Raw genomic sequence first — 27,797 nt, forward strand, 5'->3', positions numbered from 1 at the left:
GCGAGAAGATTAGTTTTGTTAGTTTTGTTTTGGGGTTTCCTAAATGTGTGCCGTATTAGTTGGGACATTTGCCTTTGACCTGCTGTAATTCCAATAAAGTCCCATGACGAATCTGCGGTTGCTGTTTATTTTCTGCTCAGCTTTTTGGACCATCCTCCTGTTGTACTTGGATTTTGAGGCGGGGTTTCCTGCATAACGACCGTGTTCCTTTGCACTCCTCAGATGATTGTCGATGGGGCGGTCACCACTGTGGTCCTGACCAAGCTGACCCCTCTGACGGAGTATGTGATCAACGTCTTCTCTGTGACCGGAGGGGAGACCAGCGAAGAGCCACTGAAGGGCACTGAAACCACCTGTAAGTGCTGCAGTCGTGCTGCTCCCTCTCCTCTCTGTCTTGTATTGCTCTTCTGCCGTTTCCTCACACAACCTCGTCCCAATTACCCAGAGTAAACCTTGTAATCACTTCCTGGAAAGGTGGCCCGGATCAGCCAATCCAATAGCCTTATTTGGAAGTTGAATGACTCAGCAGAGCTGCAGATGAGATGAGTTTCGCAAAGACATCTGTCGGTTGCCCTCAGGGATGATTAAAAGGGAACTTTAATGTAGGGATAGCAACACCGCTCCAATGAGTTCCACTGGTGTAGGAGCTCATTTGTTTCATTACGGTATACGATGCTGAAATTAACTACATCCCCATGCCCTCCATGCTTATTAGGCTGTTTTTAAATGGGTTGAACATGGATGGAACTTTATGTTGCTCTTGGAGGCGTATTAAACAGGGTTGTTTACACCACCAGGGTTATATTGGGTGTATATCTGAATGGTGGCAGCAAAGTGTTAAACAACAAGTTCCCATAAGGTTTCCCTTCTTATGAGGAGAATAACCATTGTTCTCTCATTTCTGGGCCTCATTAAAAGTGTCTTAAGAAAACTGACATAATTTCACATGATGGTTAAATACACTGACCACTTTCATTGTTCTATTTGTACTTAATAGTGGACGTTGTTACTTTTTGAAATGTGTCCCTTTGATTTACATGGTGGATGTGCTAAGATATTTCTCACTCCCATAAAGCATGGTTATTGTTTTGTCGCCCTCCACTTGGACACTGTAATAGTAGGGTGAGATCACCATAGTTTCCTTTATTTGTCAGTTTAAGCTAACACGTTGATCAGTGGTGGAAAAACGATTCAATTGTCATACTTGAGTAAAAGTACAGATACCTTAATAGAAAATGAATCAAGTAAAAGTCACCAAGTAAAATTCTACTTGAGAAAAAGTTTTAAAGTATTTTGTTTTAGATATACTTAAGTATCAAAAGTAAATGGAATTGCCAAAATATACTTAAGTATCAAAAGTCAAAGTATAAATCATTTCAAATTCCTAATATTCATTTATTACATTTTTATTTACAGATAGCCAGGGGCACATTCCAACACAAATTACAAACGAAGCATTTGTGTTTAGTGAGCCCGCCAGATCAGAGGCAGTAGGGATGACCATGGATGTTCTTTTAATAAGTGTATGAATTGGACCATTTTCCTGTCAAAATGTAATGAGTACTTTTCAGTTCCAGGGAAAATGTATGGAGTAAAAAGTACATTATTTCTTTAGGAATGTGGAATGAAGTAGAAGTTGGCAAAAAATATTAGTAAAGTACAGATACTCCCAAAAAACTACTTAAACTACTCGTACTTCAAAGTATTTTTACTTAAGTACTTTTACTTAAGTACTTTTTACTTAAGTGACGTTTGCAACCCAAGTGGCACACTATTACCTATAATAGTGCACTATTCTTGACCAGGGCCCTCCTGTGTAATCTGTTAGTGTGGCTCAGCCATAAACACAGAGATGTGGGTGGCTGGGTTGTGTTGTGGATGTCAATAGTCTAGAGTTAGGTGGGTAGCTGTGGTTGTAGGTTTTCCAACATTTCCAGAAGATGGGCAAGGAATCTGCTCTTCTGATGTTAGGGTGGACCTTGTTCCACTGTTGGGGTGCCAGGATAGAGGAGAGCTTCGACTGGTGGTGACTAACTGTGGGTTTCCTACCTGCTCTCTCCGTAGTGCCACTACCCGGGGTGATCAAGTTGACTGTGTACGACGAGACCATGACCACCTTTAAGGTGAGGTGGGAGAAGGCTGAAGGGGCGACAGGCTATATGCTGCTCTACCGTGCCATCAATGCCACTGTGCCCACTGTGGAGAAAGAGGTGAGTAGGAGAACACACACACACACTCACACACACACACACACACACACACACACACACACACACACACACACACACACACACACACACACACACACACACACACACACACATCCTGGTGGAGGATGCGTTGGATAGGAGCTCCATGTGCTTGATCAGCATATCCCCATCCAGTTTATAACTCCTTGAAGCCAAGGCCTCTGCTAGTGGGGCCTTACTCATTCCAGATGGCAATATGATGATCTCTGCACAGAGCAGGAAGTGGACGTTTACAGTGGTGTTCAGGCAAGGCCTACAAAAAAACAGACCCTTTGGACCCATAGGGTAATGGGAAGGACTAGCTCATGCTAACCCTGTGCAGATGATTTTTTCACCAGTGAAGTCATTGAGATGATATTAACCAAATAAAATCTTAACAAATGCTGTATATTTTGAACTGCAGGCTTCTGTAAGGGCTGACAAGACATAGTGTACCCTTTACAGGGATTTCACTATGGACTGAAGGCAGCAAGGCAGGCATACCAGTTAGCGCTGTGGACCAGGTGTTCAAAAAGTGTCCTTTTGACAAGTCCTGTCTTGTTGTTTTGTTCCCCTTTGTCGTCCGGCCTACTCTAACACTCTCTCTCTCCCTCCTCTCCTTCTCTCCCTCTCCCCTTCCCCCCTCTCCTGCCTCCCCTGCTGTGCAGGTACGAGTTGGGGCAGATGTGAATGATGTTCAGCTGAAGGATCTTATCACCGACACAGCGTATACACTCACCCTGTTCGCCCTACATGGAGTGGCAGCCAGCAACCCCCTCATAGACCAAGGAGTCACCTGTATGTTCCTCTTATCTCTGTCTCTCTTTATTTCTCTCTCTTTCTCTGTCTCTCTTTGTGTCTCTCTCTTCCTCTCTCGTCTCTCTTTCTCTCTCATCTCTCTCTTTCTCTTTGTCTCTCTCTCTCTCTCTCTCTCTTTTTGTCTCTCACTCTCTCTCTCTCTCGCTCTGTCTCTCTCTATCTCTCTCAATTTCAATTAAATTTAAGGGGCTTTATTGGCATGGGAAACGTATGTCTACATTGCCAAAGCAAGTCAAATAAATAATACACACAAGTTAAATAAACAATAAAAATGTAACAGTAAACATCACACTCACAAAAGTTCCAACAGAATAAAGACATTTCAAATGCCATATTATGTCTATATACAGTGTTGTGACGATGTGCAAATAGTTAAAGTACAAAAGGGAACATAAGCAAACATAAATATGGGTTGTATTTACAATGGTGTTTGTTCTTCACTGGTTGCCCTTGTTGTTGTGATGCCACATGGGTATTTCACCCAATAGATATGGGAGTGTATCAACATCTCTTTCCCCCACCATGACCCTATAGAGCTGTGTACTACCTTACAATACATAGATGGGTCTAAGACTCACTAACTTTCACTCCCTTGCCCCCTCTACCACACACTCTCTTTTCTCCCTCTCTATCCCTTTCTCTGTCATTCCTTTTACCCAGTGCCCTTGCCACCATCGGGTAATCTGAGGATCACTGCTGTCACCCATAGTGCCATGAAGCTCAGATGGGACGCATCCCCGGGGAAAGTCCTCAAGTACATCATCACCTACAAGCCAGAGGAAGGAGAGCTCAAAGAGGTGACACGAGCACCACACATTTAAACAGGCCTGTCGCTAATATAGAATTTTCCTTTCAATCTGAAAGGTTTTGAAACACAATCTCTAGCTACAGCAATAAATAACATGTATGGTTAAGCCCTATGGGCCCTGGTCAAAAGTAGTACACTATGTAGGGAATGGGGTGTCATTTAGGACACACCAATACTGTCCTCAAGGTTCTACAGTGGTGCCATGAGGTCATGGGAAAAGTGTGAGTGAGGAACTCAACGTTCTCTATGATCGCCTAGCTGTTTAGGGAAGGCCACTGAAGTCAGGGGGTTATAATAGCAGCCCTTTCAGTAGACTGGGATCTTGACTCCATGGGCAGGCCAGCACACGTCGATGTGGGGAAAGAGGCCTACTGGCAGTCAGAGAAGACCCTGGCCCCAGCACCCAGCCTCAGGCTCAGAGATATATCACTGGCGTCACACGCCATCATTTCTCACTTACATTTAAGAGACCGCCAAGCTGTGAAGAAAGCTCAAAATTGATGTTGAAGGAGGTGTCTCTTTGGACACCCCTGAAAGAACCTTCAGAAATGACTGATGGATGAGCTATGGGCCTCCACTGGATACATCCAACCAGCTCCTCTCATGGATAACATCTGAAGGCTGCTGTCTCCAAAGTAGCCTCTCTCTGTGGATTTATGTTCTAAGGTCTGCCCTGTCGGTTGCCACAGATTTTTTTCTCCACGTTACAATTGGAGGACTGTCGCTGTTATGGACACCTTTTTCTTGATTTTCTTTCTCGAAGTTTGAAGTGGAAACTGAATTGAAAGAGACATTTATCCGCATTCCTGCTGGAAGCTTTTTGACTTCAAGGGTTTTTCCTACCATTAAACATCCTCTGGAATTACCAATATAGCCATAGGACTTTTCTACGGACACGTACTATTATTCATGAGGTTTTTCTCAAATGTGCTGATGACGTTTAGAAATAACAAGGAAAGAAATTGGAGAGAGGAACATTGTATTGGTTAACATCAATGTTCAAAATGGGCCAATCTGAGTTCATGTTAATGTTAGTAGTGGGAGTTCATGCTAGTTGTTCAGCAGAAAATACAGTTGTTAATTGTTTGTTGATCCTATAATCCTAATACCCCTTTTCTGCCAGGTTGAAGTCAATGGTGATATAACATACCTGCCTCTTACCAACCTCATCTCTCAATCTGAGTACGACGTTGCTGTCACCCCAGTTTATGACGAAGGCGTTGGAAACTCTATGCTTGGACAAGCCATTACAGGTACACAATCGTTTGTCTGATTTATTGTTTGGCTGACGAGCAGTAGATTAGAGATTAGTGTGTCTGTAATGGTGAGAATTGAGTGTGTCTGTATGGTGAGAATTGAGTCTGTAGATCCCCCTTGGATTCAGCCTCTCGTCTTTCTAGATGAAGCCCAAACATGAAGCCACTGTTCCCTGAGGGGGAGGGGTGTGTGTGTGTGTGTGTGTGTGTGTGTGTTTGTGTGTGTCTGCTGTCACTCACTGCATGGGGCCTTCTTCATCATTAATCACAGATGATTTGAGGACATTTTGTTTTCCACACACACACACACACGCAAAAACCCATTTGTCGACGATTGTTCCACAAAATGGACTCGCAGCAAAAATGTTCCTCACATGGTTCGCAGCCCTTCTGATGAAATGGCTGTGCCTCATCTCTCAGGACTTCCTCATAATAACCACGTCTCCCTCTCTCACGTCTCTGTCCATGTGTACAGATGTTGTTCCTGCCCCGCAGAATCTGAAGTTGTCCGAGGTGACCCAGACCTCGTTCAGGGCCACCTGGGAACACGGGGCCCCTGACGTGGCCCTCTACCGAATTGGCTGGACCAAGAAGGGAGAGAACAACTTCCAATATGTACGTTGATCAAGTGGCTAGCCGACGGTGATTGTTGACTGGACTATCTACTGCTATAGAGCGGACAGGATTGAATGGAGTGGTGAAATGTGACTGTTTATGCTTTCTCACTCACTCTCTCTTTCTCTCTCCCTTTCTCACTCCCCCCACCCCTCCCCTCTCCAGTCTATCCTGAACAGTGATGAAACGTCCCATAATCTGGAGAACCTGGATCCGGACACCCTGTATGATGTCACCGTCACGGCCATCTACCCAGACGAGTCAGAGAGCGAGGACCTGATTGGCAGCCAGCGCACATGTAGGTTGACCCTTCTCTTCTTCTCCTCTGTCATCCTCCTATCAATTCCATTCATGTTTTCCAGTTAGACCACAGATGTGGTCCACAGCGTATTGAAATAACCTGTTGTTCTCTTTAACGTTCTCTTTTTCCAGTGTTAAAGATGACCACACCTGGTATGTTATTTGAAACGGAGAAGGACATTGTCATTGTAATATTCATGACTTTAATTATTATGGTAATGCCAACGATAATGACAGTGTTGTTGATGGAAAACACACTTTAAAAAAAATAATCATCTGCATGTGCATTGATGTGCCTTTAAAGAGCTGCAAATGCAAAAGTGTGACTACTGACCCACAGGGACCGGACATTCCACCACAGACACCTCATTGTCAACCATTCGTCATAATATCATTTCTCATTTCATTTAATGTCGTTTTTCATGCCGTAATGTTGTCCTTCATCATGTCTTTAATGTCAAGCCTCATCATGTCACAATGTCTTCCTTATCAATGTCCCCATCATTAGAAATGCATGTGCCATATTTAATGGTAACCCTACCGGCTGCTTCACTCTCCTTTTGTGTCGCTTATGTGTACTTCCTCACCAAATCCATGTGTTCTCATCACCAAATCACGTGTTCCCATCATCTCACCCCCCCATCATTACCGTCATTGCTTCATCCAGCTTCATGACCCCCAAGTGATCATTGGGAATTGGTCAAGGCTGTGTCATGTGCCCTGCAGCCATTGTATATACATTACCACTGTCTTGGGTCAGTGTGTTGATTGTAATGTGTTCCTAGCTCCCACTGGACCTCCGCAGAACTTGCAGGTGTTCAACGCGACCACGGTCACTCTGACAGTGAAGTGGGACCACGCCCCAGGTCCCGTACAGAACTACAAGATCTCCTTCCAACCTGTGGCAGGAGGCAAAGCTCTCTCAGTAAGTCACACACCCTCCAGTAGTTTCTTGAAAAATTTGATTAATTCTAACTAAGAGTGTATTTTGAGCAACTGATAAGCTTTGGCCGCCCATGACGACCCTAACTACTAAATCCTTTAACTTGATTAATTATACCTTCTGGGTATGATATCTCTCAGTTTACTCACCTATAATTTAGAGTAGGTTGTTCTTACTTTCTGGTCTGTAAGTGAGCGGTGATGTTGGTTGTTATCAGTGTATTTTCTCCAATGTGCCGGAAGTAGTTTAACCCCAATGATGAAAACGGGAAAATCTGTGCATCAGTACTTCTTAAGGCCAACAGAAAAACAGCCCAAAACCTTAAAAGGGATAGTTCACCCAAATTACAAAATAAAATATTGGTTTTCTTAACCTGCAAGCAGTCTATGGACAAGGTATGACAGAAATCCATGCGCTGGTTTAGTTTCCCTGGCACTGTTTCCACATGCTAACGTTTGAGCATTTATGGCACAAATCTCATTCAAATCATGGGACCGATGTTAGCATTTTTTTGCACATCATGTTAAAATCATCTGTAAGTGACTTTCAGCAATACATTTGAGATACTTTTGGATGATTTGGACATGACGTGCAAAAAAGGCTGACATCGGTCCCATAACATCAATGGGATTTGTGCCACAAATGCTACACCATTAGCATGTGGAAATAGTGCCAGGAAAACTAAACCAAAGAATGGATTGCTGTCATACATTTTCCGGAGACTGCTTACAGGGTAACGAAACCAATATGTCATTTTGTAACTCGGCCAAAACTATGCCTTTAAAGTCAAAGGGCTAAATCCGTGTGCATAGAAGTACTGAAGCATTTCTGAATTGGTTCATTGTAACATGAAATCCCTTGCCTCTTGGGACCCACTAGTGGTCTCCCCCCCCCCCCCCCCCACTGACAAGAGTAGTAAGTAGTAGTCCCGTGTGGTTCAGTTGGCAGAGCATGGCGCTTGCAATGCCAGGTCTGTGGGGTCAATTCCCACAGGGGACCAGAACTAAAATGTGTAAAATGTAAATGTATTAACAACAGGCTCTTTTGTCTTCCTGCACATCGTTAGTTTGACATTTGATCATGACAATGTCTTCCTATCCGGTCTGTTTGTGTACTTACTGTATCTGGCAGCCAAGCCCACATTCCTAACTGATAACTTAATTGTGAGCAGCGTCGGAAATTGCTTGGGAATTCCTCTAGGAACTTTTTTTGGGGGGGTCTTTTTCGGTTGACAATGCGCTAATATGAAAAGAATTTGATTAGTTAAACAATTTTCCTAAGTGTCACTGAGAAGTTATGACAAGGCACCCCAAACAAGGTGTCAGTTCTCTAAACCGTGATCTCAACATGACACCATTGGGACAGCGCTGTTGCATGTACATCTGATCCCGTCATAGCACATTATTGCTATTATAGTACTGTGTCTCTGTACACTTAAAACAGTATGGAGACATCTGCTGCTGTGGGTCTGAAGACTTGTTGATTTAACATAAGGCATATAAGCCAGGCATGACGTTCACACTTGGGTGATATGAGGATCCTCATATAAGCCAGGCATGACGTTCACACTTGGGTGATATGAGGATCCTCATATAAGCCAGGCATGACGTTCACACTTGGGTGATATGAGGATCCTCATATAAGCCAGGCATGACGTTCACACTTGGGTGATATGAGGATCCTCAAGTGCCTTTCTCTGATATGATGGTTTAGGGATGTCAAAGCACAAACAGTGGATGTGTTGCTTCGGTGAGCTGCGAAGTAGATATGTCAGATATAAGCAAATGCAATGGAAATGGCATTGTATGTCTTTCCGCTCAATGGATTTAGCGCTTCCTGCTGTCAATAGTTGTTGCTTACTGTAGTGCCCATTAATCGGCATGATGTTGCAACGTAAAAGGCTTCCATGATGTCCAGTGTCCCTCAAGACCATTTCGTCTTCCCTTTACATGCTACTTGTTGATGAACAGAGTAGTGTGAGAAAGGCAATTGTTTTCTCCTAAGGTGTTTGAATGAGCAACTCTGTTCACACATGGCATCAGGTAAATAAATGATTCACGTATTGGTTGATTATAGAGAAACTCAATTGCTGCTTTGATAGAGTTGGAGTTTACATTGGTCACGTTGGGATGGCTTCCCCGGGACAGTGTCGAAGAACTCTGCTTGGCCTCAACTGCCGAGGTAGCTAGCTAGTGGGCTTCAGGGCATTTTGTCTCAGAGCCGAGGAAAGCGCTAACCATTGAAACAGTGTTACTTGTCATCCATCTATCAGCCCTTTATAATGTATTGCTCTTAAAACTTTGAAGTGAGATGTTCTATCCTCCCAGAGACATAGAAAAGACTCTGACTGTTGACATGTTGTCTCCCAAACAGACCCAGGTAGGAGGGAAGAAGAACAGTGTCATCCTCCAGAAGCTAACGCCTGACACTCCCTACTCTGTCACCGTGGCTGCCATTTACCCCAGCGGAGAGGCCAAAGACATCTCAGGCCGAGGAAAGACCAGTAAGTGGACCTGGCGACAGGATCTCTCGAACCCTCAGACGTATAAAAGGCCAGAGAACACCCACAACATTCCCCCAATAGATGTATAATTTTAGAGTACAATCAATAGAGAAGATAAGACGATTTTGTACAGGATTTTGACTTCTGTTCAATCAATATTATAACAAGAACACACAGTCAAATGTTTGAAACCCCATATTAAAGCCATTTGGTTTTACGCAGAGCCTCTTGGTGGAGTGAAGAACCTGCAGGTGATCAACCCCACCATGACCACCCTGAACGTGAAATGGGAGGCGGCTGATGGGAAAGTGAAAGAATACAAAGTCATCTATGTACCTGCTGCCGGTGGAGCTGAGAGCATGGTAGGCATGGTAGGACCGGTAGGAAGTCTCTCAGCTTACATTTGGCTGACTGTAGAAAATACTCCCAACAATTCACATCCAAAAATAAGAATGAGCATATCACTGTATTGTTTGATATTGTTTGTTTTATGAATCACAAAATATGGCAAACAACTACAGTATCTTCAGTCAAACAGGGTTGCATAGGCATGTTGGCCGTCATTAATAGTTGGGTTGTGTTTGTGTAATGTAAAGGAGACTGTGGATGCCACTTCCACCACCACGGTTCTGAAAGGCCTCCTGCCAGACACCCTCTACACCGTCTCACTGGTGCCTGTCTATGAAGTGGGAGATGGACAGAAACAGTCTGAGAACGAAAAGACAAGTAAGACGGGCTGACATCTACGTCTAAAGATCGTTAAAGATCTTCTAAAGATCACTTATTCAGTGATCTTTTCAGGGACTGATAATGGCCTTCTTAAAAGCCGATTTATGGAGTGAATCCATAAATATCCACCAATGCGGAGGATAACTCTACATTGAGTCTGTATTTGAACTTTATACAGACTCCTGCAATACCAAATGTAATCAGTATAATGTTTCAGGGACTGCCTAATGGCCTTGAAACCCATTAGTATCATCAATGGAGAGGATAACTCTTCATTGCTGGATTTTAACTTCATACAACCTTGATAAGATAGTACTTTATTAAGTTCTATCAATCAATATAATGTGATATTATTAAAGCCTTTTTTGGCGTATCCAGGGCCCCTGGGTGGAGTGAGAAACTTGCAGGTGACCAATCCCACCATGACCACTTTGAATGTGAAATGGGAGCCAGCCGATGGGAAGGTCAAGGAGTACAAAGTCTTCTATGTACCTGCTGCTGGTGGAGCTGCTGGGGCCATGGTAGGACGAGTACTGTAGCTGATAGTGTAGAAATGGTTGTTTCCCCATTTCTTGTGTCGTGGAAATTCTACAGAGGGACACTCAAAGTCAAATTTAATGAATAATTGTTTTTGTACGTTAGTTGGAGAGGTTCTAACAAACTTGATGCGACATAGTACATGTCTGTCAGGAGCTCCACGGGGGCTGTCCGTTAGTCCTCTAATGTACTGCGTACACAGACAGTTATATTTGCATGATTCATTTTATTCATTATTCGTAATTAATTCATCATTCATGTTTGGTTCATGCATGTGACCGACAAATACTGGTTCATGAATGTGACAGACCAATACCTCACAAGGCTTCTTCTCTCCAAGCTATAACCTTCAAACTGAGATATTATTTCGTTCTCAAAACTAGGTTCTGGGCATACTGCCAAATTTCAGATGCTGATAGTGAGGATTCATTCAGTCAGTCCCTTGCATGAACACAGAAATTGGTTATTAGAAAAGCACAAACATAACATTTTCCATCACACTTGCCATATAAAACATGTATAGTTGGCATGTTGGTAGTGGGCCGTCGTTAATAGTTGGGTTGTGTTTGTGTAATGTAAAGGAGACTGTGGATGCCACTTCCACCACCACGGTTCTGAAAGGCCTCCTGCCAGACACCCTCTACACCGTCTCACTGGTGCCTGTCTATGAAGTGGGAGATGGACAGAAACAGTCTGAGAACGAAAAGACAAGTAAGACTGGCTGACATCTACGTCTAAAGATCGTTAAAGATCTTCTAAAGATCACTTATTCAGTGATCTTTTCAGGGACTGATAATGGCCTTCTTAAAAGCCGATTTATGGAGTGAATCCATAAATTACAACCAATGCGGAGGATAACTCTACATTGAGTCTGTATTTTAACTTTATACAGACTCCTGCAATACCAAGTTCAATCAGTATAATGTTTCAGGGACTGCCTAATGGCCTTAAAACCCATTAGTATCATCAATGGAGAGGATAACTCTTCATTGCTGGATTTTAACTTCATACAACCTTGATAAGATAGTACTTTATTAAGTTCTATCAATCAATATAATGTGATATTATTAAAGCCTTTTTTGGCGTATCCAGGGCCCCTGGGTGGAGTGAGAAACTTGCAGATCACCAATCCTACCATGACCACCCTGAACGTGAAATGGGAGCCAGCTGAGGGGAAAGTCAAAGAATACAAAGTCTTATATGTACCTGCTGCTGGTGGTGGTGCTGAGGCAATGGTAGGTAGGGCTGGGAATTGCCAGGGATCACACAATACGAAATCACAATACTTAGCTGCCAAAAACAATGTATATTGAAATTCTCACAAGAGAGAATTGCAGAGAGACCAGAGAAAACTGGTTTTGATCAGTCAGGGAAATAAATGCGCTAAACGCATGTTGGCTCACTATTTAAAATAAGATAGAAAACAAGCTATAGGATGAAACATACTGGAATTCTGGAGCAGGTACAGCCAACTACAGTAGCAAAAACATACATACAGTGCTTTCGGAAAGAATTCAGGCTGTTTACCTTTTCCACATGTTGTTACGTTACAGCCTTATTCTAAAATTGATTTTTTTTAAATCCTCAGCAATCTACACACAATACTCCATAATGACAAAGCGAAAACAGGTTTTTAGAAATTTTTTGCAAATGTATTAAAAATTGAAAACTGAAATACCTTATTTACGTAAGTATTCAGACCCTTTGCTATGAGACTTGCAATTGAGCTCAGGTGCATCCTGTTTCCAGTGAGCATCCTTGAGATGTTTCTACAACTTGATTGGAGTACACCTGTGGTAAATTAAATTGATTGGACATGATTTGGAAAGGCACACACCTGTCTGTATAAGACACCACAGTTGACAGTGAATGTCGGAGCAAAAACCAAGCTATGAGGTCAAAGGAATTGTCCGTAAAGCACCAAGACAGGATTGTGTCGAGACACAGATCTGGGGGAAGTTACCAAAACATTTCTGCAGCATTGAAGGTCCCCAAGAACACAGTGGCCTCCATCATTCTTAAATGGAAGCACCAAGACTCTTCCTAGAGGTGGCCGCCCAGCCAAACTGAGCAATCGGAGAGAGGGGCCATGGTCAGGGAGGTGACCAAGAACCAGATGGTCACTCTGACTGCGCTCTAGAGTTCCTCTGTGGAGATGGAAGAACCTCCCAGAAGGACAACCATCACTGCAGCACTCCACCAATCAGGCCTTTAAGGTAGAGTGGCCAGACGGAAGCCACTCCTCAGTAAAAGGTGCATGACAGCCCGCTTGGAGTTTGCCAAAAGGCACCTAAAGACTCTCAGACCATGAGAAACAAAATTCTCCGGTCTGATGAAACCAAGATTGAACTCTTTGATCTGAATGCCAAGCGTCACGTCTGGAGAAAACCTGGTACCATCCCTACAGTGAAGCATGGTGGTGGCAGCATCATGCTGTGGGGATGTTTTTCAGCGGCAGGGACTGGGAGTCAAGTCAGGATCGAAGCAAAGATGAATAGAGCAAAGTTAGGAGAGATCCTTAATGAAAGCCTGCTCCAGAGTGCTCAAGAATTCAAACTGGGGCGAAGGTTCACCTTCCAACAGGACAACGACCCTAAGCACACAGCCAAGACACTCGCAGGAGTGGCTTCGGGATAAGTCTCTGAATGGCCTTGAGTGGCCCAGCCAGAGCACGGACTTGAACCCGATCGAACATCTCTGGAGAGAACTGAAAATATCTGTGCAGCAACGCTCCCCATACATCCTGACAGAGCTTGAGAGGATCTGCAGAGAAGAATGGGAGAAACCCCCCAAATACAGGTGTGCCAAGCTTGTAGCGTCATACCGAAAATCGACTCGAGGCTGTAATCGCTGCCAAAGGTGCTTCAACAAAGTACTAAGCAAAGGGTCTGAATACTTATGTAAATGTGATATTTCTGTTTTTTATTTGTAATAAATTAGCAAAAAATTCTAAAAAGCAGTTTTTGCTTTGTCTTTATGGGTGTAGACAATTTAATCAATTTTAGAATAAAGCTGTAACATAACAAAATATGTAAAAAGTCAAGGGGTCTGAGTACTTTCCGAAGGCACTTGGGTACAAGCTTGGCACACTTGTAGTGGGCAAGTTTTTCCCATTCTTCTCTACAGATCCTCTCAAGCTCTGACAGTAACAGTCAAAAGTTTGGACACAGCTACTCATTCAAGGGTTTATCTTTATTTTTACTATTTTCTACATTGTAGAATAATAGTGAAGACATCAACACTATGAAATAACATATATGCAATCACGTAGTAACCAAAGAATTGTTAAACAAATCAAAATATGTTATATTTTATATTCTTCAAAGTAGCCACCCTTTGCGTTGATGACAGCTTTGCACATTCTTGGCATTCTCCCAACCAGCTTCATGAGGTAGTCACCTGGTATGCATTTAAATTAGCAGGTGTGTCATGTTAAAAGTTCATTTGTAGAATGTATTTCCTTCTTAATGCGTTTGAGCCAGTTTTGTTGTGACAAGGTAGCTGTCATCAAGGCAAAGGGGGGCTACTTTGAAGAATCTCAACTATAAAATATATTTTGATTTTTTTAACACCTCTTTTGGTTATTACATGTTTCCATATGTGTTATTTCATAGTTTTTATGTCTTCACCATTATTATTCTACAATGTAGAAAATAGTAAAAATAATGAAAACCCCTGGAAGGAATGGGTGTGTCCAAACTTTTGGCCGGTACTGTATGTGTATATATATATATTTGGTAACTTTTTTACAAAACGAGCCAAATATCAATATATTATCTCCCTCAAATTATTTTGCGATTATATAAATAGCGATTTTTTTTCTCCCCCTCATCACTAATTACGACTAGTACTCTAGCTGACGGTGTTGTTAGAAATGGTTGTTTTCATGCCATTCAAAACATGTATTGTTGGCATGTTGGTAGTGGGCCGTAGTTAATAGTTGGGTTGTGTTTGTGTAATGTAAAGGAGACTGTGGATGCCACTTCCACCACCACGGTTCTGAAAGGCCTCCTGCCAGACACCCTCTACACCGTCTCACTGGTGCCTGTCTATGAAGTGGGAGATGGACAGAAACAGTCTGAGAACGAAAAGACAAGTAAGACGGGCTGACATCTACGTCTAAAGATCGTTAAAGATCTTCTAAAGATCACTTATTCAGTGATCTTTTCAGGGACTGATAATGGCCTTCTTAAAAGCCGATTTATGGAGTGAATCCATAAATATCCACCAATGCGGAGGATAACTCTACATTGAGTCTGTATTTGAACTTTATACAGACTCCTGCAATACCAAATGTAATCAGTATGTTTCAGAGACTGCCCAATGGCCTTGAAACCCATTAGTATCATCAATGGAGAGGTTAACTCTTTTTTTGATGGATTTTAACTACATGCAAACTCCATAAGATACGATGGTACTGTAATAAGTACTATCAATCAGTATCAAGTTATATTATTAAAGCCCTGGTTGGTGTGTCCAGAGCCTCTTGGTGGAGTGAAGAACCTGCAGGTGACCAACCCCACCATGGTCACATTGAACGTGAAATGGGACGCGGCCGAGGGGAAAGTCAAAGAGTACAAAGTCATCTATGCACCTGCTGCCGGTGGAGCTGAAAGCATGGTAGGACTGGTAACTGTCAGTGTAGAAAGTGTGGTTACTGTCAAGGGTATGAGTACTCATAATCCTTATACACTCCTGTTTGACTGAATATAGTTGCTTGTCATATTTTGTGATTTATATAACCTTAGTTATTGTTATGTTGGGAGTGGGCAAACGTTAATACTTGTATTGTGTTTGCATAATGTAAAGGAGACTGTGGCTGGAACCAACACAGTCCTGAAGGGCCTGACATCAGACACCATTTACACCGTTTCAGTCGTGCCGGTCTACGAAGTGGGAGATGGCAAGAAGATGTCTGAGAATGGAAAGACAAGTAAGCCTGGCTGACATCGGAAGAGGGACGGAGATAATGATACTTTCAGAGTATCATAAGTAGAGGGGAGCTCTTCATTAATGGCTTTTAACTTGAACTTTGGTGTGTCCAAGGGCCCTTGGGTGGAGTGAAGAACTTGCAGGTGATCAACCCCACAATGACCACCCTGAACGTGCGCTGGGAGCCAGCCGATGGGAAAGTCAAGGAGTACAAAGTCTTCTATGTACCTGCTGCTGGTGGAGCTGCTGAGGCCATGGTAGGACGAGTACTGTAGCTGATAGTGTAGAAATGGTTGTTTCCCCATTGCTTGCCATATAATAACACATGTATGTTGGGATGGGTCGAGGCTAATAGTTGGGATGTGTTTGTGTAATCTTTAGGAAACTGTGGCTGCTACTGCTACAAGCACTGTCTTGAGAGGCCTCCAACCAGACACCCTCTACACCGTCTCACTGGTACCTGTCTTCACCGAGACAGAGGGCAGAAGGCAGTCTGAGAACGGAAAGACAAGTAAGACTGGCTGACATCCAAGCAATCTTTCGCCATGCGTGAACCTTGATTGCAACCAAGACACACTTCCACTTTTTCAGAACAACTCAGATGCCAGGGCATGCATAAATCTCATAAATTGCCATTAGTACCCACTGTATGCTGTATTATTTGTATTCACTTTTTATATTTTCCTTTTACGGTATGGAGGTACGGAACCTCATTGCTGCCCGAAAGAGAACCTTTCTCTTTGTCCGGTCATTTCTTTCTTTTTTTGGCAGCAATAAGCTTCCGTAAACTGTGAGTTTTCAATGTAAGATGATTATTAATGAGATAAGATGGATATAATGGATGAGGGCCAGGTTTTCTATAGTTTTGTTTCTAATGTTGTTTTCCTCACCAGGACCGTTGGGGGGAGTGAAGAACCTGAAGGTGACTGAACCCACCATGACCTCTCTGAAGGTGGACTGGGACCCAGCAGACGGAGCCGTGCGCCAGTACAAGATCTTCTTCGTTCCTGTGGCTGGAGGAACACCAGAGGAAATGGTGGGTCTCTTTCACCTTATGACCTCATAAATAGCGTTTAGGAAATTAAACTGTGATAAAGCATTTCATCTGCAATCACTTTTTCTCTCGTGTAAATAGGAGCAAGTACCTGGAAGCACCACCGCCATTGTTCTGAGAAACCTCAATCCTGACACACCTTACACAATATCAGTGTTGCCTATCTACCCAGTCAGGGATGGGAAACGCCAGTCGGAGAATGGAAAGACACGTGAGTAGAAACATGAAATTAACTGGTAGCCTATACAGCCTATTTTGTGATTTGGGAATATTGGAAATGTGAAATATGGTCTACTTGATTTTCTCCAATAATCACAGAATCATATAATAATCATAATGCCACACTTGTATCTCTATTCCCAGTGCCTTTGGGTGGAGTGACCAATCTGCAGGTCACCAACCCTACCCACACCACCCTCACCACCAGCTGGGACGCAGCTGACGGCAATGTGCAGGGCTACAAAGTCATCTACACTCCCGTCGCAGGAGGCCTTGAGATTGTTGTGAGTTTTCTACTGTACTCCGATCCACACTGCCTATCTCCATAAGCCTAAAAGTCATCACTGATACGGTGATGTTACATTTGTTGACAGTGTAATCCCCCTGAGCTCAGCCTAACACAATGGTTTCCAATCCTGTGGGAGGGAAGAATCCAGCTTCCTTGCACGGCATACTTTGTGGAGTGGGCATTTCGTCAGCCCAGCATGAGGAGTAGTGTTGAGGAGTTAGCATTGGACTTAGCGTTAGCGTTAGGACTTAGCGTTAGCAGTTCGCCTGCTGTGTTAAGCATGATGCAGCAGAGTAGTAACGCCGTTGTAGCCTAGCGAGGATGGAGTTCAGGCTGCGTAAGAGCGGCAGGGTAGCCTAGTGGTTAGAGCGTTGGACTAGCAACCGGAAGGTTGCAAGTTCAAACCCCCGAGCTGACAAGGTACAAATCTGTCGTTCTGCGCCTGAACAGGCAGTTAACCCACTGTTCCTAGGCCATCATTGAAAATAAGAATTTGTTCTTAACTGACTTGCCTAGTTAAATAAAGGTAAAATAAAAAAATAAAAAAATAAATAACAGAGTGTGAACAGCTCTGTGATCACAACTCTAATGCAATGGACTTTTTGGTTTGGTTTGGCTTATACGGAACAAGATACTCTAAAGCAGGTATTCCCAAAGTGGGGTATGCGTGTTTTTAACCATCTAGTGTTCAGCAAAAATAACAACACAATGTCAAACACAGGTGGCCTAGTCAAATAATGAACATCCAATCACATTAACCGTTACTCTCTCGTGGGAATTCCACTAACGGTCCATATGTAGCCAATCATAGCTGCTGCTCATTCCGTTTGCTCGAAAATTGATTCATGTTTAAAAAAATGTAAGGCCCTAGATTCTACGACCAGCAGCACTACACCTGCACCTGTCAACGACACAAGTTGTTCTGCTTCCACGAGCACATCCAATGCTAGCATCAGTAATTCTACATATGTTGTTAGCCCAGCTAGCATGGACACTGACAGCTGTGAATCTGATGCAGCCGAAGAGCTACTGCTCCCTTACCCGGAAAAGCACCGAACAACAGACAGGGACGTTGGACCATCGAAGAGGTGCAAATATGATGAGAACAACATTGATTTGGGGTTCACTTATATTGGGAGTAATGCCTTTCCTCAGCCACAGTGTGTTGTATGTGCAAAAGTTCTATCTAACAACTCGATGAAACCTTCACTCTTGCGCAGACATTAAGAAACAAAACATGCCAATTTGAAAATTAAGCCACAGGAATTTTTGGAGGGAGAATTAAGACGACTTTCGAGTAGTAAGATATGTATAAAAGCAACAGATACCATTAATAAGAAGGGGCAAGAAACGTCTTATATGGTGAGCTCCCGACTAGCTAGGACAGGCAAGGCCCAGACTATTGTGGAGGACTTAATTCTTCCTGCTGCCGCGGATATGGCTGGGACAATGCTGGGGGAAAAGGCCATAAAATCTATGCAGACAATGACTTCATCAAACAACACTGTTTCATGACACACCAGTGACATGGCAAGAGATGTTTTGAAACAATTACTTCGCATACAAGCCAGTGAATTCTATGCGTTACAGCTGGAGGAGTCAACAGATGTGGCGGGCCTGGTTTTTAAAGTACAGGACAGCTTTGTGACATCAAATGGACTTTGGTGGTCAAGATGTGTTGGTATCTGTACTGATGGCGCATAAGACATGACAGGGAGACATAGTGGAGTGGTAACGCGCGTGCAAGCAGTTGCTCCCGACCCACTTGGGTAAACTGCAGCATCCACCGAGAGGCTCTTGCTGCCAAAGGAATGCCTGACAGCTTGCAATATGTTTTGGACAATACAGTGAAAATGGTTAACTTTGTTAAAGCAAGGCCCCTGAACTCTCGTGTATTTTCTGCATTATGCAATGATATGGGCAGCGACCATGTAACGCTTTTACAACATACAGAAGTGCACTGGTTATCAGGGTTCAAAGTATTGACATGTTTTTTTTTAGTTGAGAGACGAGCTTAAAGTTTTCTTAACTGACCATAATTTTCACTTGTCCAACCACTTGCATGTTGCGAGTTTCTCACACGACTGGCCTATCTGGGTGATGTTTTTCTCACCTGAATCATCTGGATCTAGGATCACAGGAACCCTCCGCAACTATATTCAATGTGCGGGACAAAATTGAGACTATGATCAAGAAGTTGGAGCTCTTCTCTGTCTGCATTAACAAGGACAACACACAGGTCTTTCCATCATTGTATGATTTTTTTTGTGTGCAAATGAACTCAAGCTTACGGACAATGTCAAATGTGATATAGCGAAGCACCTGAGTGAGTTGGGTGCACAATTACGCAGGTACTTTCCCGAAACGGATGACACAAACAACTGGATTTAATATCCCTTTCATGCTCTGCCTCCAGTCCACTTACCGATATCTGAACAAGAGTGCCTCATCAAAATTGCAACAAGCGGTTCTGTGAAAATTTAATTTAATCAGAAGCTACTGACAGGTTTCTGGATTGGGCTGTGCTCAGAGTATCCTGCCTTGGCAAATTGCGCTAAGACACTGATGCCCTTTGCAACCATGTACTTATGTGAGAGTGGATTCTCGGCCCTCACTAGCATGAAAACGAAATACAGGCACAGACTGTGTGTGGAAAATGATTTAAGACTGAGACTCTCTCCAATACAACCCAACATTGCAGAGTTATGTGCATCCTGTCAAACACACACTTCCCATTAACCTGTGGTGAGGTATTCACAATTTTCTATGAACAAATAAGGTTTTATATGTAAGATGGAAAATAAAGAGCAAAGTTATTGATTATTTATATTATTATTATAATTTGTTTCCTGGTCCTATAAGAGCTCTTTTTCACTTCCCACGAGCCTGGTTGTGACAAAAACGAATTCTTATGTTTAATAAATGTTTCGTATAGTGTGTGTGTAGCAGGCTTACAATGATGGCAAAAAACAACATTTGAGAGTGCGCTGACCCTGGTGCTAGAGGGGTTACGGAGCTGGAGGTTGAATGCTTGAAGGGGTACGGTACTATAAAAAGTTTGGGAACCACTGGTCTAAAGCATTGTTTGGTTTATCTGTTTAGAATTGGCCTGAACAGTGTGGTGCAGGGCTTTTGCTCAAAATCAAACCTGTCAAAATAAACTCCACAGAAGGGTGAGAGAAACTAGAGCAGGACATGTAGTTTTACAGATCACAGAACAGTGGTGGTACATGGGCCTTCTCGTGTGGATCTGGTATATGAGATATAACTGCGTCCTAAATAGCGCCCTATTCCCTATATTGTGCACTACTTTTGACCAGGGCCCAAAGACTCAGGTCAAAAGTTGTGCACTATGCACGGGAATAGGGCGTCTTTTGGGATGCAGCCATAGTGTTCCAGTATGTCTGTTGGAGCTTCTGTTGGTGTGACACCATCATTTTTTTTCCTTTGTAGGAGGAAGTCTCAGAGAGCACAACCACCACAGTGCTGAAGAGCCTCTCTCCCAACACACAGTACAGAGTCACTGTGCTGCCAGTGTACCCGGAAGGAGATGGTCAGACCCAGACCAAGGATGGAACAACAAGTGAGTAACGACAACTTATTGCACGATGCTCTCAGTGACTGGTGATAGTTACGGGCAAATTCTACAGTGAAAGACATGAATTACTTAAGCAATAAGGCCTGATGGGGTGTGGTATATGGCCAATATACCACGGCTAAGGGCTGTTATTATGTACAGTGCAAAGCGGAGTGCATGCATATATAGCCGTGGTATATTGGCAATATACCACAAACCCCGGGTTACCAATGTAATTAGCGCAGTAAAAATAGATATTTTTGTCATACCTGTGGTATACGGTCTGAAATACCATGGCTTTCAGCCAATCAGCATTCAGGGCTCCAACCACCCAGTTCATAATGTGTATTAGCTCATCTGCACACGTAATCAATAGGCATATAGTAGTAGTAAAACATAGCTGTGCAACAGGTGTATCATTGTTTTCAAATGGACGTGATGGCTAAGTTGCCCTGTTTCCTCTTGGTGCTCAGAGCCCCTGGGCTTCGTGAAGAACCTGCAGGTCATTGAACCCACCACCAGCACCCTGAACGTGCGCTGGGACGCAGCTGAGGGGAACGTGCGCGAGTACATCATCGTCTACATCCCAACTGCAGGCGGGGAGCAGGAAGTGGTGCGTCCGGATCACTTCACCAACACAACACCCCTACTAACGCACTAACAATGGTGTATTCCATTGGAGACTGGTGGAGGGTGAAATCCATTACAATCAGCCCATCCTTCCATTTAAAGTGTCATAAGCCTATGTTGTGTTCCCCTATAGCTAGTCAACATGGCTCAGGTGTAAGTAAGCCCCGTTTCTGACTGATATTCTCCCTTCTTCTTTCTTGAACAGGACCAGGTGTCTGGAACAACGACCACCACTGTTCTGAAGGAACTGAATCCAGACACGGAATACACTGTGACAGTTGTGCCTGTTTACCATGAGATGGAGGGTCTCTCTAGGTCTCAGAATGGAAAGACAAGTGAGTTGAACTGAACGGGGTGAAATTATTCAAAGACCATCTAAGCAACAGATCATTTTCAAAATGTCTGCTACTTGTTCAGCTTGTACAGTAAGTGTGATGCTATAACATTGTCTCTTTTGCCTCAGATCCCTTGGGTGGAGTGAAGAACATGAAGGTCATCGACCCCACCATCAACAGTTTGTCTGTTCGCTGGGACCCGGCTGTCGGCAACGTGCGCAACTACAAGGTCTTCTACGTGGCCCAGCCAGATGGGAAGGAGCAAATGGCACGTCTCCTATTCATCTCTCTCGCCATTTTACGGTCAACTTAGCCATGTTTACACTATAAGTAGATTATGGAATTGTTATACAGTACTAACATTGATCTGCACTTGCCCTGAACAGGAGCAAGTCTCTGGAGGCACCAACAACCTTATCCTGCATAATCTGGAGTCCGATACCCAGTACAACGTCTCTGTTGTCCCAGTCTACCCAGACGTGGACGGCATAATACAGTCTGAGATGGGAAAAACAAGTGAGTGAAGCGTTTCAATACTTTCTTTTACTCAGAAACCCCATACTATAACACTAGTGAAGAATGTAACTGTCAACTATCTAAAAATGATTGACACATGAAAAGATGAGCAAAAATACAATTATATATTTTTTTACTAATACGATTGCTCAGAGAAAGAGATTGTTTAACAAGTAATATTTATTTTTCTCAAAAAGTTAGAATTTAAAAGTATTGCCACCCCTGTTTTCAATACCAATAAATCATTCAGTTTGCGAGGATAAAGGCAACTTTTACTCAAATGTTTTTTTGGAAAACACATTGGGAGGGATCTTAGACCATTCCTCCATAAAGAACCCTTCCAGATCCTTCATCTGCGGTTATAGACTCCCCTTTTCAATTCAAACCACAGCTTTTCAGTCTGGAGACTGAGATGGCCATTGCAAAATAATGATTTTGTGGCCAAATAACCATTTGTTTGTGGATTTTGATGTGAGCTTGGGGTCTTACTGGAAGTTTCAACTTCTTGGCAGAGGCAACCAGGTTTTTGGCTCAAATATTCTGGTAATGGGTGAAGTTCAAGATGCCCTTGACCTTAACAAGGGCATGAAAATAGAGGTATTTGGCAATGCACACCAGTGGTGGGTTTGTCATTGAAATGACAATGCAGGAGCAGAAAATAACCCCATACCTACTATAGAATATGGTGGTAGATCTTGGATGTTATGGGGCTATTTTGCTTCCACTGGTCCTTGGGCCCTTGCTCAACAACAGTATCATGAACTTTATTCAGTACCAGGATATTTTAGCCAAACATGTGTTTGCCTGAAACTTGGCGGCAAGTGAATCTTCCAGCAAGAACATTACCCCAAATACAAAGAAATGGCTAATTGGTAACAACATCAATATTTTGCAATGGCCATCTCAATCTTTTGAAACTCATTGAAAACCTGTGGTTTGAATTGAAGAGAGCAGTCCATAAGCGCAGATGAAGGACATCAAGGATCTGGAAGGATTCTCTATGGAGGAATGGTCTAATATGTTGTCCAACTAGAAAAACATTTAGAAAAAGGCTCAGTCCCATTATCCTCGCAAGGTGAGGAATTGAAAGGTGTCACGAATTCCAACTTCCACATTTTTGTATTACTATAAAATAATATAGTTTCCCAATGTCTTTGGAGCATAGTTCAGTGTTTCAATTATTTATTTTACACTGTCATTTTTGCTCATCTTTATCAATGGTATTAATCATTTCAGACCCCACTGTATATGCTTCCATATCAGATTCAGTAACAGCGTGAGCATCTTGGCGCCATTTACTTAAAGGGATGTTGTTGTGTTATTTCTTCTTCAGAGCCTCTGGGTGGAGTGAAGAACCTGCAGGTGACTGACCCCACCACCAACTCCTTGAGGGTACGCTGGGAGCCAGCTGAGGGGGATGTGCGCCAGTACACTGTCATCTACGCCCCGCTAGCAGGAGGGCCTGAACTCACGGTACAAAGTCAACACTTCCTTTCATAGTGCATCAAAGCGATATCTGCACACTCACTAACTTGCGCACTATAAACATGTACGGTGAATAATTGAATGTCTTTAGTAGTGTGCTTTTACTTTACATTCTTGTCAAACCGATAACTCTTTTTCAGACCACAGTTTCTGGGATGTCAACCAACACCGTTCTCAGGAACCTTGTGCCAGACACAGAGTACAAAGTGACATTGGTGCCTATGTACGGCGATATTGAAGGGAAGAGAACTTCTGAAAATGGAAAGACAAGTAAGTCATGACTGAACAAACTACACAATACAGGTACAATACAGTGAGGAAAAGACAAATGTGCAGCAAAATCGAAAGAGTGATTTGATGCTCAACTCACTGTTTGGTGACTTGTCAGAGGCCTTGGGTGGGGTGAAGAACCTGCAGGTCATAGACCCGACTACTAGCTCCCTCAAGGTGCGCTGGGAGCCAGCGGAGGGCAATGTGCGCCAGTACCGCCTCTTCTACGTCCCTGCCTCTGGCGGAGCCGAGGACATGGTAAGACCACCAACTATCTGTGCCTTCACAGCTGATACTGTACAGGGTATCTCTTGACCAATCAGAATTGAGTCGAGTACGGCATCCATATTAGGAATTTGTTTACTTCCTAATACGGATCCTGCAGCATTCAACCAATCAATGGTATAAACATTGATAATGCATCTCAAACACCTCTCTGTGAACAGGAGCAAGTGTCTGGTGGCACCACCTCTACCGTCCTGAGGAACCTTCTCTCAGACACGCCCTACACCATCACAGTGGTCCCCGTCTACCCCGAGGGAGAGGGCCTGCGCCAGTCTGAGACTGGAAAGACACGTAAGTTATCAACTGAGTGACCTCAAGTAATCCATGTTGTTCTTATTGGGACAAAGATGTGCCTTATTCAGTTATTTTGATTCAGTAGCATCATACCCCCCCCCCCGCAACAGAGGGGTAGCTTATCTCACCATAAAAACAATACTTGCTAGTTGGGTTGCCCTGCCTGTGTCTGTGCCGTTTTTGCACCAGGCTGTGTGCATCGGTTTTGTTTCTGCTCAAATGGCTTGCCATGCTGAGTCAGCAGAAATCCGTCCCAGAGAAGTTAATTGGAAAGCTGTGATACCAGCGGAGCATATCAGTATTACAGAGCTGATGGTGCGTGATGGTTCCACGGGAGGTTCCAGAGACTCCGTTTGTGCAAGGCTAATATGAAGACGTCCAATGGAAGTCAAGCATTTTATTTGATCTTGCTATGTCCTTGTCAGTTTCAAGTCTTGAGACGGACACAGATTTATGATCATGGATTCACATCTGATGTGCTCTGCTCCTCGGCCAAATGTGAAGAGATGTTTGACAGAGTAATCTTCCTAGAGACACCATATACATGTGCACTTGTACACGTGTTCAGTATAGAATGAAGCTCACTGTTGGACAAATAGGTTCTACTTTGCTTCTCAATAAGGTGGCTGGATCTGTCTACCTACTACATCTAGCTTTATTGGGCTAAATTGCGGAATGCCAGAGGAATATGAACATCTGTTTTAGTTTAAACGGGAAGTTAAGAGTTTTTTTTCATAAACCCAAACTGTGTTGCTTCTCTCTATGTGCTGTCTACATAGACACTATAAAATCACTTGGAGACTGGAGAGTTTGCACCCCTCAGCATTTGTATTATTTTTTTTTACTGAGCTACGTCCTATTTGAAATTTAGCAGTCAAATAATTCTAACATTTTCTTGTGGTATCTTTACTTAATTCCGAGAGAGTCAAATCAAAGTTGTTGTTGGTTTGGGTTGTTAAGATAGCTAAACTTGTTAGGGGAAGTCAATCTAGCAGTTGCCCTCTCCCCTTTTGATTTTCTATGACCCTCTGTGACCCCCAGTTCCACGCACCCCTCCAAAGAACGTCCAGGTGTACAACCCTACCACCAACAGCCTGAACGTGCGCTGGTCGCCAGCCTCTGGCCAGGTGCAGCAGTACCGTGTCATCTACACACCTCTGTCCGGAGAAAGACCTGCAGAGACTGTAAGTTCAATGGATGCATCTCAAATAGCACCCTATTCCCTATGTAGTGCCCTATATAGGGAATAGGGTGCCATTTGGGACATACTAGCTATCTCTCTCCAATGTGGTGTGGTGGGAAGTATGTTCACGCTCCCGTTCACTCTCCCTTTCTGCTCAGACCTCTCAGAAGGAAAGGGAACGTAAGCAAAAATAGTAGAAAATGGTTGCTGGGCTACACGTTTAGCAACGATATCGAAAAGCCTCTGGAAGAGTGTTGTAGGAAGTCTGTTTAGAAGCCGACACAGATGGTACTTTGTAATAAGGTTAATGTTCAGTCATGCGGAAATCCAGACTATTTGGCTTTTTAATTATCTGAATATCAGGATTGGTTTCATGCATCGATGAACATATCTTGGATTACAGGAGAAAGATGGAGCTAATTGCCCAACAAACAGCTTTTACTGTATCACTAGGAGTTTGGAAAATGTTGATGTGCACATCCGCGAGAGATCTGCAAATTCTTACATTTGAAGAATTGGAGGACATATACTGTTATATACAGAGATGTTCTGCTGAATCCCCTGATAAGCTGTAGACGAGGGTAGACCACTTTAAAGAGCAGCTGTGTTTAGCATGATGTAGCAGCATTCCCTCGGACATGATAATGGGCTGCGTCGTGATAGTGATTACCCTGATGATATGACGAGTCTAGGCTACACTGTTGTTAGAAACAGGGGTGAGATACACGTTGAGGCCTGTTCAATGACAGAGCGCTTGCTCTCTCTTGCTGTTGGTTGCGTCGTCTTCATTTGCCTCCATAACACTAACTGTTTATCAGTCACTTTTAAGCAAAATGAATGCATTTGTTTATCTTTTTAAACCTCTTCAGGGCGTTGTTAGTACTTCCCGCTAGCCTTTGCACTAGGCTCCTTCCAAGGAAACACTAGCAGGGATTCACAGTGAGCTCATTATGTCCGTGTCTCGTGCCAGAGTAGTATGGTTGAAGAAGCTCATTTGAGGGTGCATCTACGGGCCCTGGTCAAAAGGAGTGCTCTAAATAGGGAACAGGGGGCCATTTGGGACACAAAACCATGATTCCTCTCTTGTAAGCCATCATTGTGATCTATGTCCTGTGACCTCGCCAAAGGTCTTGGTCCCGGGGAACATCAACAACGCGTTCTTGGATTCGCTCATTCCCGACACACCGTACTCGGTCAGCGTCCTGGCTCTGTACGCCGACGGGGAGGGACCACCGGTGAAGGGAGACGGCAAAACATGTGAGACTTGAATCCAATCAATCTGACTTTGTTGTATACATTGGTACTACTGACTCATGCGACTTTTGTTTACATTGATACTACCGGCTCATGATCGTGTTACTCACGCTTCCAGGCATACTTGCTTATACTGTAGTCTACATTCAAGCACGTCCGCACACACATACACATAGCTATATACAACAAACACACGGTGTAGTGGTGGTTGCTAGGTGCATGTGTGTGAGTGTAACCCAGTGTTGTTGCAGTGCCCCGTGCTGGACCTCGGAACCTGCGGGTGTTTGATGCCACCACCAACACTCTGACCATCGGCTGGGACCACGCTGAGGGAACCGTGCAGCAGTACAAGATAGCCTACGCTCCCACCACAGGAGACCCCATCACTGAGTTTGTGAGTTCAAAGTCATTCTCAACAAACTTTCATGTAGCACAGGACTTAGAGTTTGACTCGAGGGATGAGTTGAGTTTATGGCCTAATCATGTCTCATTTTATATGTAGCTGAGTGGCAAATCAAATACACATCCCATACACTCGCATTAACCCTTCTGTTCAACGTGATAATGTTACTACTGCCAAAGCACTGAAGGCATACAAAGGCATATCACTCGCAACAGTTAATTGCTGATTAGTAAGATGAATTAAATGCTCGTTAAGATCAACATTATCACTGGAAACATTATGTTACCTTACAGTCTATTATTAATGACTTAAACATGAGCACCAGTTAAGGAT

At 43.4% G+C, this 27,797-nt stretch overlaps 1 protein-coding gene across 4 annotated transcripts in view; it reads left to right on the forward strand.

The window, feature by feature from the left end:
- col12a1b (collagen, type XII, alpha 1b) overlaps positions 1–27,797 on the forward strand; it is a 96,535-nt gene that overhangs the window by 39,132 nt on the left and 29,606 nt on the right. For 3 of the 4 annotated variants that reach the window (XM_064990673.1, XM_064990672.1, XM_064990675.1), the window contains 35 exons: positions 223–355; positions 2,065–2,210; positions 2,897–3,026; positions 3,708–3,844; positions 4,979–5,108; positions 5,587–5,726; positions 5,892–6,024; positions 6,159–6,179; positions 6,812–6,951; positions 9,343–9,472; positions 9,695–9,834; positions 10,069–10,198; positions 10,580–10,722; positions 11,320–11,449; positions 11,831–11,973; positions 14,705–14,834; positions 15,219–15,358; positions 15,548–15,671; positions 15,785–15,927; positions 16,052–16,181; positions 16,564–16,706; positions 16,806–16,935; positions 17,088–17,227; positions 20,686–20,815; positions 21,283–21,422; positions 21,645–21,774; positions 21,903–22,042; positions 22,161–22,290; positions 23,624–23,763; positions 23,916–24,045; positions 24,164–24,303; positions 24,492–24,621; positions 25,666–25,808; positions 26,935–27,064; positions 27,313–27,455. In XM_064990673.1, the coding sequence (XP_064846745.1) occupies positions 223–355; positions 2,065–2,210; positions 2,897–3,026; positions 3,708–3,844; positions 4,979–5,108; positions 5,587–5,726; positions 5,892–6,024; positions 6,159–6,179; positions 6,812–6,951; positions 9,343–9,472; positions 9,695–9,834; positions 10,069–10,198; positions 10,580–10,722; positions 11,320–11,449; positions 11,831–11,973; positions 14,705–14,834; positions 15,219–15,358; positions 15,548–15,671; positions 15,785–15,927; positions 16,052–16,181; positions 16,564–16,706; positions 16,806–16,935; positions 17,088–17,227; positions 20,686–20,815; positions 21,283–21,422; positions 21,645–21,774; positions 21,903–22,042; positions 22,161–22,290; positions 23,624–23,763; positions 23,916–24,045; positions 24,164–24,303; positions 24,492–24,621; positions 25,666–25,808; positions 26,935–27,064; positions 27,313–27,455 (4,632 nt within the window). The remainder of the gene's footprint in view (positions 1–222; positions 356–2,064; positions 2,211–2,896; positions 3,027–3,707; positions 3,845–4,978; positions 5,109–5,586; positions 5,727–5,891; positions 6,025–6,158; positions 6,180–6,811; positions 6,952–9,342; positions 9,473–9,694; positions 9,835–10,068; positions 10,199–10,579; positions 10,723–11,319; positions 11,450–11,830; positions 11,974–14,704; positions 14,835–15,218; positions 15,359–15,547; positions 15,672–15,784; positions 15,928–16,051; positions 16,182–16,563; positions 16,707–16,805; positions 16,936–17,087; positions 17,228–20,685; positions 20,816–21,282; positions 21,423–21,644; positions 21,775–21,902; positions 22,043–22,160; positions 22,291–23,623; positions 23,764–23,915; positions 24,046–24,163; positions 24,304–24,491; positions 24,622–25,665; positions 25,809–26,934; positions 27,065–27,312; positions 27,456–27,797) is intronic. The other variant, XM_064990674.1, reaches the window with a different exon arrangement.

The sequence above is a fragment of the Oncorhynchus masou genome, chromosome 16 (assembly GCF_036934945.1).
Source record: "Oncorhynchus masou masou isolate Uvic2021 chromosome 16, UVic_Omas_1.1, whole genome shotgun sequence".
NCBI classification, from domain to species: domain Eukaryota; kingdom Metazoa; phylum Chordata; class Actinopteri; order Salmoniformes; family Salmonidae; genus Oncorhynchus; species Oncorhynchus masou.